Below are 12,231 nucleotides of genomic sequence, written 5' to 3' on the forward strand. Positions count from 1 at the left end.
TTGCCTTTAGTTATAGGTGTAGGACGCAGAAGTGTTGCCACTAGAGAACACGCTCAGCATCTCTGAGCATAACTCCCTGCTACCTAGAGAGAAGATATGCACTGAAACCATAACACGGATCCCTTATTAGTAGGTGTGTGCTCTGCTCCGTTACCGATCCTCGGATCCGAAGCGGAGTGGGTCGATCCGGACCTCCGAAGCACGGTTCTCGAGCAGATTGGGGGCGGTCCAGATTGGCCCGAAGTGGTTCGGATTGATCCGAAGCTTTGGAGCCAGGTAAGTGGGGAGGGGAGCTTACCTGTTTCCAGCCTTAGGCCTGGGCATTAGTTGAAGCTGCCGCCCGGATCGCAATGGAGCCAGGTAAGTGGGGCTTACCTGGCTCCACCGCCGCTGCCACAGTCCATGCGGCGGTGGTGGCACAGCCAGGTAAGGGAGGATGGGGGCTTACCTGGGGGAGGGGGGCTTACCTGGCTCCGTCACGGTCCGGGTGGCAGCTTCAACTGACTCCGAGGCCTATGGCCGGAAACTGGCTGCGGTGTCAGTTGAAGCCGCCGCCCAGACCGTGACGGACCCAGGTAAGTGGGGGAGGGGGGCTTTCCTGGCTCAGCCGCCACAGTCTGTGCAGCAACGGAGCCAAGTAAGTGGGGAAGGGCAGAGGGAGGCTTACTTGGAGGGAGGGGAGCTTACCTGGCTCCGTAGTTTGCTGCGGTCCATGCGGCGGTGGAGCCAGGTAAGGGGGGAGGGGGCTTATTCGGTCCCCATTTTCCCACTTACCTGCATTCGCCATCCGCCATGGAGGCAAGTAAGTGGGGAAGGGGGGGGGTAAAATGGGCGCCAAATATCGATCCTGACCTCCGGATCTCGCTCCGGTTCAGAAGCGGATCGGAGGAGGTCCGAATTGACCTGAAGCGGTTCGGGCCCAGGGAAGGTCTGGATCGGGTTCAGGGGCCCTGTGCACAGCCCTACTAATTAGTGGCGGAAAAGAAAAGTAGTTTTTGTCCGTGATGTAGTAACCACTGATTTCCACAGGAGGACAGTTTAAGACAAACAGATTTCTACATGAAAGGACATGGGTCAGAACACAGCTTCAGGAATTTACCATCTTAGAAATTTATTTATTATTGCATTTATATCACGCCTTTTTTTCCTCCAGTGAACCCAAGGCGGCATACATCCTCCTCCTCCTCCTCCCCGTTTTATCCTCACAACAACAACCCTATGAGGTAGGTCGGGCTGAGAGTTTGTGACTGGCCCAAAGTCACCCAGTGGGTTTCCATGGCCAAGTGGGGACTAGAACCTGGATCTCCCAACTCCCAGTCCAACACTCTAGCCACTACACCACACTGGCTCTGTGGTGACTGCATAATCAATCCAAGTGTTACAGTTTCAAGAGTACAAACTGACTTTTACCTATTAAATTAGCTGACCTTATTTAATAGGTCATCCTATTAAATAAGTCTAACATACATAATTAGAAGATGCAACTTACCACTCATCAGCAACTTATCTTCAAATGTTGCTCTGAAAGCACCTTCTGGGGTCCGCAGGGCCTTTTTAATCTGCCCTCGGATACCACTCACAGTACGAATGGCTGCACCTTCAAATTTAGCCACTTCTAGGACAGAGTTAAACATCCCCTGTGTGAAGTGAAACAAAGACAATGCAGTAATGAAAGGCTGTTCATGTTTTGTGAAACTTCTAAACCTTTTCGTAGGCACATTTGTGAGGATCATTAAAAAAATAAATCACGAAAGATGTAGCTTTGTAATCTGCCCAGAGAATCTCTTAACATGTTAAAAGCCCTAAACAGCTTGCAGGGGGTTGGACTTGATGGCCTTATAGGCCCCTTCCATTCTATGATTCTGAGACCAGGATACCTGAAAGAGCGCCTTCTCTCTTACCAACCTACCTGGTCACTAAAGTCATCAGACGGAACATGGACCTATGGTCTGACTGGAGTCCACACAGAAAAGAGCCTCCAGTAGCTCTGTGTATGTGTGTGTGTGTGTGTGCGCACTTTCTATGGAACTCCGTGTCTCTGGAGGTCAGGTAGGTACCAACACTGTGTTGTTTTCGGCTCCTCCTGAGAACAGCTCGATTCCAGGAAGCCTTTCTTGAAGAACCAGCCACAGTTTTTAATGGTACTCTGGTTTTAAAAAGAGAAATTTTAACTCTTTTCATCTTTTTATTATTTTATCTCTTATGGTTCACTGCTCCAGAATCCTTTTAGATGTGGAGCAATATAAATGTTGCAAATAAGTAAATAAAGAATAACTGACTAAGGAAACAGCACAGAGAAACCACTGTTCAGTAAACAGGAAGGAGAATGCCCAGGAAAAACCAATTTCTCCATTCTCCCCACTTGTCATGTCTCAGTGGCCCCAGAACTGGAGTGTAACAGAACGCACTTCTAGGAAAGGACAGGGGTGCCTGATCTTAATACTTCTGCACCCCGAAAGCACCCTTCTACCAAAGGCAGTTTTCAGTGGAAATAAAATAATAATTCTGTAATGTATTGTAGAAGAGCAAAGGACAGCCAGGGGACGGTCCTATATGCCCTGTTGCTCTGGCCTCTAGACTGAATCACCCGGAAAACAGCAGAGGACACCCAAGAATTTCCTCCCCACCCCACCGAGGGGGTTTGTTGCCCAATATAAACCTCCTCACCTCCCCAAAACCCATTGTTTACAAACCAAGACAGAAGAGCAACAGAATGCCTTCCTCCTCATGTAATGCCAACTAACCGCACTAAAGCAGGCCTTCTCAGTAGTGGCAACCACCCTCTGGAACACTCTCCCAAGTGTGGACCAAGAGGCTGAAACTGCGGTGAACTTTAGACGCCTCTTGAACATATATCTGTTTACTCAGACTTTCCCTGATGTGTAATTGCACTGCTGTTTTACTGTTTATGTATTGTTTTAAATATATTTATTCTTTTATATTCTTATATTGGCTTTTATATTGTATTTTATGGTTTTTCTTATGTAAACCCCTCAGAGATCTTACAATATGAAGTGGTATATAAGCAGTTTAATAAATATAAAATAAAATAAATAAAATCCTCTGGATATAAAGTTTTAGAGTTCTCCAAGACCAGCCCATTTCCTAAGGCACATAAAAACACACACACATTTGCACTGCCCTATAAGTTAAAAAACACAATTAAAATAGAGGGTGAGATAGATCCAAATTCCATGTTTAACAATCCCTTTCTTAGAGCTAATAAAAAAAGTGATGAACCATTACGTAAGTTTCAAATTCTCCAGAACCTTTTGTTTTGTTGTCAGGTGCTGGAAATTAATTATTTACTGTGTTTCAAAAGGTGAAGCAAAATTCTTTGGGGGGGGGTGAAATCTAATCAGAGGAGCTTTCAAATGCAAAACGTAACTTTTCAATCAGGAAGCTAGCCATTCTGGACTATTAACATGCCAATAGCCTTGAGCGCATGTTAATAATAAAAACAACAAACAGTCTTTTGAAACCTTAAAAACTATAAAACAGTTGTTCTGAAGTTAGCTTTTGGACCTTGCCCACTTCCTCAAATGCGTGGTGACCGCAGGGAGGAATCTGTGTTTGACAATGAAATGCAAAATATATAGAGAGACAGTGAATATTGTCTTCACAGATCCATTTGCAAAAGCTTAGAGGTGATAACTCAGACACTGTTAAGCCAATTACCAGTAAGCCAATTAAGATTTGTTCTGAGTTAAAGAGTAATGTCATCATTCAACCCACAGGAAATAGGGTTGAATAATATAAGAGACATACTTAGGTACCCCTGATCTGCACCTTTTATCAGTAAAAATAATGTAAACAAAATATTGTTCTCTTTATGCAATGGAAAATAAACACATCAAGGCTTACTTATTAATTATTGTTGTTTAAACTCTTTTTATACCAACCCTCATTAAAGTCTATCCCAGGGCAGTTTACAGTACTGTTTAAAGACATAACTTCTTATTTTACTGTAAATAAATGAATTACCATAAAAGCAAAACCAATAGAACAGAGCTTTCCAAACTTTTCATGTTGGTGACACACTTTTTAGACATGCATCATTTCGCGACACAGTAATTCAGTTTTCCTAGCAAACCGGAGGTTAAACTAACCCCTTATAAGAGATATGGACACATACATAAATTGTAATAATGAAATGTATGGGGACACAACATATCTCATGAAAACCTTTCATTTATATTTTTTAAAATATATGATTTGCAAGATAATCATATACATTTCCAAGACTTTTCACATTGAACCAATTTTGTTGAGCTGCGATCGAGTGGCGGTTGAGACGGTGTTCTATCAAAAAACTAGACCCAAGGAATTTCTCGAATGCATCACTTCAGGTGCAGCTGCGTCACCGGAAGTGATGCAGAATTAGCTATTTCAACCCTATTATGCATACTGTGCATGCGCAGTACCTGTATGATCCCTCGACCGTGGTGTGCATACACGGATACAACAGAAGGGGAATATACTAGTACACCATACTAATCGGCACCTTTGCTGTGTAAAAATGCATGCAAGTTGGTATTGCTTATTCCGCATAGACTCAGAGGTTTCTCGTTATGTTCGCGTGACACACCTACACACTGCAGCTGACACACTAACATGTCCCGACACACAGTTTGGAAAGCTCTGCAAGAGAACATAAAAAAATGCAAAGTCCAAATCCCTCTAGTCTTGAAAGATTTAAAGAGTGCCAGGAAAAAAATATATCAAAGTGGCTTAATGAATTGAGTGAGAACATTTTTAATAATGACAGTAACATATATTGGAAGCCTAGCTTGAAATGTGGACAGATCTTGGTCAGCTTATGGCCCTGAGCAAATTCAAGGCAACTGGCAAGACTCAATAGTATAACTATGCACTGTGTGACAACTAAATGGAATCTCTATGCTCAGACATTTTATACAGTGCTTTTAGGATTCAAGGCACTTCATACACCTAACCATTAATAAACCTTAGAACAGCCCTGTAAGGTAGACCAGTATTATTATTTCCAGATTGTACACAAGGTGCTTTATGGTACTAGGGAATTACAAGCCCTGTACTCTCGGTTCATCTGGCTGCTCAAAGTTCTAAAACTGTGCCAAATCCTCAGCCAGAAACCAAGAATTTAATACATTCAATAAGGAAGTTGGCTCATGCCAGAAGGTGCTAAATGCCCTAGTGCAGACTTCCCCTACCTGGTGCCATCCAGTTGTTTTGGACTACAATTCCCAGAATTCCAGACCATTAGCCATGTTACATGGGGTTAATGGGAGCTGGAGTCCAAAAGATCTGGAGGGTACCAAGTTGGGGAAAGCTGCTCAAGGGAAGTGACTAGAGTTTAGTCCCACCTAAGCTTCACACAGATTCTCCCTAGCTTCAAGGCCTTTCGCAGATATGATATATTGCCAGTATATTTCATGTGAAACCATAATGGCCAGAAGAGTGACCATATTTTGGAAACCAAAAAGGAGGACAACATGGCTGCCCCCAAAGGGGTCGTGCCCACCCAAACATAGCCTTGGTCACATATCTGATTTTACAGCACACAATTAAGACAAATCTGTTCTACATAACATCTTAATGTTAAAATCACTGAAATAAAGAACAAGTGAGACATTCAATGTATCTGAAATTAACTTCACTTCCTCCTACTTTTGTAGCTTTTGCTGTACTTTGAAGCTTTTACTATATTCTATGAGATACATTCTCCCCTTCCCTCAAATATCTTTTCTGACTGTATCCTCACTCTGCTACAAGCTGCTGCTGCTTTTAATGGGCTTTGCTGTTGACCGGCCGGCTGGCTTTTTTATTTTTAAATTTCAATTTTTTTCACACTTGTGTATGATTGTCAAGTTTCCCTACTCTAACATTAGGGTGGGTGTTGTGGGCGGTGAACACTTCACCCATTCACACTTTTCACTTATATATATATATTAGCTTCTCAAGGTTTGTGTGTTGGCACCGCTTGGCATATCCAGACTTTGAACTCCTGCCTGCGTCCTGCACAAACACGCGACTCTGAGACCCTGTTTCTAATGGCCTGCATTGTATGCCACCACCGTGGGGCTAGGGCTAAGTTACAACAGGTGTCTCTGGGTTCTCTGTGCAGCCTCTGTTTTCTCTCTAAGTCACTGCAGCCAAACCAAAGCCTCCGGCTTCAAACAATCTCCCTCTCTCTCTGTCAGAGTCTCCCGACGGTCGAGTTGGGCTGCGCACTTGTGGCCGGGGGTGGCACGCCAAGCTGTGTGGCGCACCAGCCTCTCAGGGCTCAGCTACAGACATCTCTGAGTTGTGTCTTCAGTCTAACTCCTCCTCTAAGGGATATGCCAGCCAGCCAAAGCTGCAAATCTATCTATTTTTCTCTGACATGCACTTCAAACATTCCTCATTGGATGCCAGCAGGGCAGACAGAGCCTAGCTCACAAGTGAACAAAGTGAAGTGGGAGGGAAAGGGTAGTGAAGCAAACCAATGACATGCCAGGTTCCAACATCCACAGAAACAGGACATCCCCAAAGATGAGAACCTCTCTCTCGACTGGCAGTTTACTGTTGGTCATGAGAGTTCTCTCCTTTCCCACATTTTGCTCTGTGGACGCCTCAACTCTGCTGAGCTCCAGGTGCCCGACTGCCCAGCAAATCTGCAACAGGAAAGGTGCCCTGCTCACCCAGCACTTCTTAGCTAAAAACTAGAGATCCCCTTGATGCCAAAGGCTGAAACTTCACAAGGTGCAATACACCAAGGAGGAGATTTGCCAACCTGAGCTTGAAGGATATGGCTCCAGTGGTTTTTTTAAAAAATAATAATTTTAAAACCTCAAACTTTTAAAAAATCCTAAATATAAATGTATGAACGGAGCTGCTTCAAATCTGGCATGGCTAAAGCCATACCTAAGAAGCTATCATGGTGCCAAGTTTCATCTCTTTATCTTTAAAAATGACAGGGCTATAAGCATTTTTGTTAATTCCCATTAAAGTACATCTGCCCTTTTGGTGGGGAAGATGGGGAAAATCCAGATTTTTCTTCAAATTTCATAATCCCCCCCTTCCTGGATTTATTACCAAAAATCTTGACAAATCCGGGTTTTTCCTATCATATGGTCACCCTAAGAAAAACATTTCTAAAAAATGCAATTGTAACACTGATTATTAGATACCACATATCTACAAATGCCATAACTACTGCTCGAACACATACCTTGATAAATGCTGTATTCTTGTAAATTTTGAATGGGAGACCAGTCAGCTTTAATTTCTTCACAACCCTTATAGACTTATCTAAGTCAAGAACAACTCCAGTTGCAGCGATTCGAAAATCAGGCTGAAATAGATCCAAGTACAGGCAAAGTTAGAAAATGCCAGATTTAACAGTGTGTACCTCCGTGTCTGGTTCACTGTGGTCAGGGGTCCACAAATGGTGGTTTAGCTTTCTGTGTGTGTGGCAGAGAACTTTGGGGCAGAATTTTAAGCCAGGCTTCAAAGCTCACTGCTTCTACCTGGCCCAAAGTTCAGCAACATAACATGAGAACCCCACTTTTCTCTGCCCCTGACTAGAGCCCTGCATGACAGAGCCAGGGCACTTACCCTGGCAAGCAGGTCTAATTATGCTCTTACATCAGATTAATATTTTGCCATCAATATAACCTCCCAGGCACACTTCACAAATAAATCCATCTTACCCTAGGCCAGCAGTCCCCAACCTTTTTGGTACCAGGGACCGGTTTCGTGGAAGACAATTTTTCCACAGACCGGGAGGGAGGGTGTTGAGGGGATGGTTTTGGGATGATTTGTGCACTTTATTTCTATTATTATTACATTGTAATATATAATGAAATAATTATACAACTCACCATAATGCAGAATCAGTGGGAGCCCTGAGCTTGTTTTCCTGCAACTACACAGTGCTATCTGGGGGTGATGGGAGACAGTGACACCCGAAGTGTGTTGCTTATGTCCAGTCTACTCTGTAATCTCGTTTTGGTTGTTGTCAATGCAGAAATTGCATTGTTGTCAATGAGAACGCGGCCCGGTTCCTAACAGGCCACAGACCGGTACCGGTCCATGGCCCAGCGGTTGGGGACCCCTGCCCTAGGCCACCCTTCCCCAACCTAGTGCCCTCCAAATGTTTTGAATGGTAACCCCCAATATTCCTGACCAATGGCTATGCTGTCTGGGGATGATAGGAGTTGGAGTCTAAAACCTCTGGAGACCACCTGGCTGCCCTAGGTTGATTGGAAACTGTGAATGATAAAATACTTACTGTTGTGCCCCTCACTGTCTGGATTGCCAAACATCCTGTCCCTTGTGGCGTGATTGGACCTGAAAAGCAAGATTGACCAGCATCTTCAGTGTATGGCTGAACAGCTTATCATCCATTAGTGAGTAAAACAGAAAGAAAACCAGGGTGTTACGATCAGAAGATGGATTGATGGACCACTACATGGTGCTGCCTCTAAAGATGGTTCAGAAACTTCAACTGGCCCAAAATATAGCTGCTCAAGTAATGGCAGGTGATAGGCAGTCAGATTATGTGGTACCTAGATTGTACCGGTTGCTCTGACTACCAATTTAAAGTGCTGATACTGGCCTTTGAAGCCATAAACCAGGGGTGGGCAACTTGTGATCCTCTAAATATTTTGGTCTACACCTCACCATTGGTTATACTGGCTAGGGCTGATGGAAGTTGTAGGCTAAAACATCTGGAGGGTGGTAAATTGCCCACCCTTCCCTAAATGGTTTGAATCCAGGTTCCTTAAACAATCACCTTTATCTATACTAACTTGCCTGAAGTCTGAGATTGGCATTGGAAGCCTTGCTTGCATACCTGCAAGAGCAATTAGACTGGTGGGCACAAGAGATAAAGCCTTCTCTGTAGTGGCCACCTGCTTGTGGAACTCTGCCATCCACCTGGTTTCATCATTACCTAAAGACTTATATTTTCAAATAGCCCTAAAGACTTAACTTTTCACCTTGGCCTCTTTTAAATCTGGTCACTCTAGTAAAGCTCTTGCAGCTTTAATTGTGATGAAGAGGGAATTTCACCAGATTCTCCATATATACAAATGACTCCTGCTGAAATTCCCTTTTCTATGCAACTATTAAAGATACAGGAGCCCTGTCCTCCTTTTCATATGGTCACCATAGCCCAGAGCACTTTTGTTGTATCCCATCATCTGGGAGAGAATGGACAAATTATGTAAACTAATCTGTCGGTCAATGATTAAAGCATGGCAAACCCTGCCTTTTTATAGAGCAAATTTCAGATCCTTCCCAGCCTTACGAATTGTATCAATGACCTTTCCGCATTAAACATAGTAATTCCACAGTTACTCTTCTGCAAAGTTTCGACAAATATGTATTCTTAGTAAGACAGATTTACAAGAGGATGCTGGTGCTTTCCCTGAAGCCAGAACATTGTGGAGTTTACGCTTACCCCAAAATGTTGCCCCACAATGCATATGTTGCGGTGTGTACTTAAGTAGCCTGTGACGGCCATTATGGTCTTCAATGTAGTACATAGGCATGGTCTGAAACCGCCTCCAGCCTAAAGAAAATATCAGAGGATCCCGAGTCTTAAGGATTTTCTTATACCAGCGATGTTTCTTCAGGCGCATCTGAGGAAAACCAAGGGATAGTTTCATCAAAAGCAAACCTCAGCATTAACAATGATCTCAGCAAATCCCTATCCTGACTTGATACTGACAACACCTTTACTGTATAAAAAGTTACCAATGGCGTATTCAAGTTTGCTAACTGCCAATTCAAAATTAATACGTTTATGTAGTATGATCACCCTAACTGCTAAACAGGGCCCTTGGAAACAGAAATGACTTGGGAATAAAGGAGATACATAAAGATTTTCATGAGTTCCATCCTGAAAGACACACTCAAAGGGCTGGATTCAAAGAACCATGAGTGGATGGGAAATAGCTGCTAGCACCATTTTTCAAATTCTTGCACTAGCTAAAAGCTTGCATTGTGCTTTAATTCGTGGGTCCTACAATCCTCTTTGTGCTTCTGCTCACATAAGAGAACAATTTAAGATTTAGTTTCACTTTTCTCACGAAAATCTCTGTTGCAATGTACAAAACAGCTCTACACTGGGCAGCAGACATTTTACGCATGCAGAAGAGAGCGCCCTCTATGTTCAATCCAAAAATGTCATTCAGGCAACAGATGTAAGCAAGGTATCAATTGTGGTTTAAAACATTACATGTAAATTAATGTTTTACAAGAGATAGGGAACCTCTGCCTTCTTCCCCAGGCCCTCCCCTCCTCCTCTCTTTCCAGGAAAAAGCTCTTATCTCTGATCAGTAGTTTACTGGAAATAACAGCTTCTCCCTTCTCCAGAGTGGAAAAGGGAGCTTTTGTCACTATGCATTAGAGGAAAAACTCTTATCTCAACTGCTGATTGGAGATAAGAGGTTTCCCCTAAAGGGGAGAAAGGTTGAGGCCTGGGAAAGGAGTTGCTGTTCATTCAGTCCTGACTACTTTGGAGACTTTTCCTGCTTACATTCAGAAACCTTGCCCTGCTTACTTCTGAGTAGGCTTAAAATCTGTAATCATGTTATAGCCCTATCCACAGGAGGGCAAGGAATCTGGAGGCAAGCTGACAGCCATTATAGACAGTTTTTAAAAAGGAAGGATTTATCTGTAGCAGTAGACTGAACGTTCTTGTTAAGAAATAACTGGATATAATTCCATGGAGCAGCACTTTTCATGACACATCTTCATGAAAACTTCTCGCTTACTCATGTTAGTGTTTTAACACCAAATGAAAAGTAAGGAAGGGGAAAATATGCACACTCACAAACATTACATAAAGTAGCACATCAGAACCCTACACCATAATGAAAAAAGAGCACAGTGTTGTGACTGCATACCTGCACATATCCCACATTTCCTTCCGTGTTTCCTAAGCCACCCAGGATAATTGGATAGTGTGGATCAAAATGCAACACCAATTCGCAAGGGACATTCTCAAGTTCTATCCGGATATACATTCCAGGCCGGAAGCCCTCATACTGAACTCTGGCTTCGTCGTCTTGATCTTCAAATTCAGCCCTGTTAAGCTGTGTGATAAAATCGGTTCAGAGAGCCATTAATAGAAAGAAAGGAAGACAGAAAGGAAGAGTAAATTAAAAATTAGGAATAATGATTACACCACATTAGTTCAACCTCTTGATCAGTGCTACTTTTCAATGCTCACCTAAAGCTATAAATAGTATTTTTCCCCCCTAGTAGTGGACCTAAGTTGCTTTCTTGTGACTTTGAGCCTCCTGATTTTGCACTGACCTCTGCCAAAATGGTATTGAGTTGGTTCCTTTTTCATATCTGGTACCTTTCCAAATATTTGAATATTTTTTCCATACCCTCACTCCAACACCATCCTTGAAGCAAACTCTATATAGCAGGGAAATCCCCCCGCCGTTAGAGATAAGAACATAAGTGCCATGCTGGATCAGACTAAGGGTCCATCTAGTCTAGCATTCTGTTTACAAATATGAATGAATGCAATAGCACCCTTCTGCTAGAGTTTTGCAGCAACTGGTGTAAAGAGTCAATACTGCCTCCGACACAGGAGGTAACATACAGCCATAAGATCTTCCAACTGAACCTCTAGCTTAGCCTCTCTTCTGTTTAAGCAGCCTGGGTGCTTGCCACATGGAGATTCTACCATGGGGTACTCTCGGCAGAGAACCACAAGCAGGCTAGTGGCTGCTGTGCCTCATGCGCCTGCTATCCCCTACAAAGCTGGTTGGTTATACACTTCTGCCAGAGAGGGAGAGACAAGTTGCAGATTCTCAAGCTAACTGCTTGGCAGAACATCCAGCTCCTTCTAAGTGATCTATATGGGGCCAGGGGGTTATTTTGATGCTGGGTAGGGGCAAAGCCCTCCAAGCACCTCCCATTGCTCCAGGCTTCCTCTATACAGCTTGGAGCTGAAGAGGGGGGGATTCTCCCCTTGACACTGTGCATCTGGAAGATTAGTGTAACTGCAGGAAGGAACCCTGTCCTCTCCCCCAACTGATGAGATCCAGGGCCTTTACTAATCAATAGGGGGCTTATCTATGTTGGATCTTCCCAGCTGGCAAATGTAAAGCCAGGAATTAAAGACATTCGGATACAGATATACAATTGCTCTCAAGGAATTTCAACTTCCCCTCACCTTTCAGGTTTTAAAAAGAAAAAAAAACATATCCCTGTTGTACTCCTTGGAACTGCCTCCAACACATC

General features: G+C 43.4%; 1 protein-coding gene across 1 annotated transcript in view; it reads right to left on the bottom strand.

The window, feature by feature from the left end:
- The window catches only part of BMS1 (BMS1 ribosome biogenesis factor), a 43,898-nt gene that overhangs the window by 4,350 nt on the left and 27,317 nt on the right, over window positions 1-12,231 (bottom strand). Inside the window, exons 16-20 of the mRNA XM_063133161.1 lie at window positions 10,878-11,066; window positions 9,428-9,608; window positions 8,255-8,313; window positions 7,193-7,315; window positions 1,490-1,637 (exon numbers count right to left, since the gene is read on the bottom strand). Coding sequence (XP_062989231.1) covers window positions 1,490-1,637; window positions 7,193-7,315; window positions 8,255-8,313; window positions 9,428-9,608; window positions 10,878-11,066 — 700 coding nt within the window. The remainder of the gene's footprint in view (window positions 1-1,489; window positions 1,638-7,192; window positions 7,316-8,254; window positions 8,314-9,427; window positions 9,609-10,877; window positions 11,067-12,231) is intronic.

This window comes from Elgaria multicarinata, chromosome 8, assembly GCF_023053635.1.
Source record: "Elgaria multicarinata webbii isolate HBS135686 ecotype San Diego chromosome 8, rElgMul1.1.pri, whole genome shotgun sequence".
In the NCBI taxonomy this organism is placed as follows: domain Eukaryota; kingdom Metazoa; phylum Chordata; class Lepidosauria; order Squamata; family Anguidae; genus Elgaria; species Elgaria multicarinata.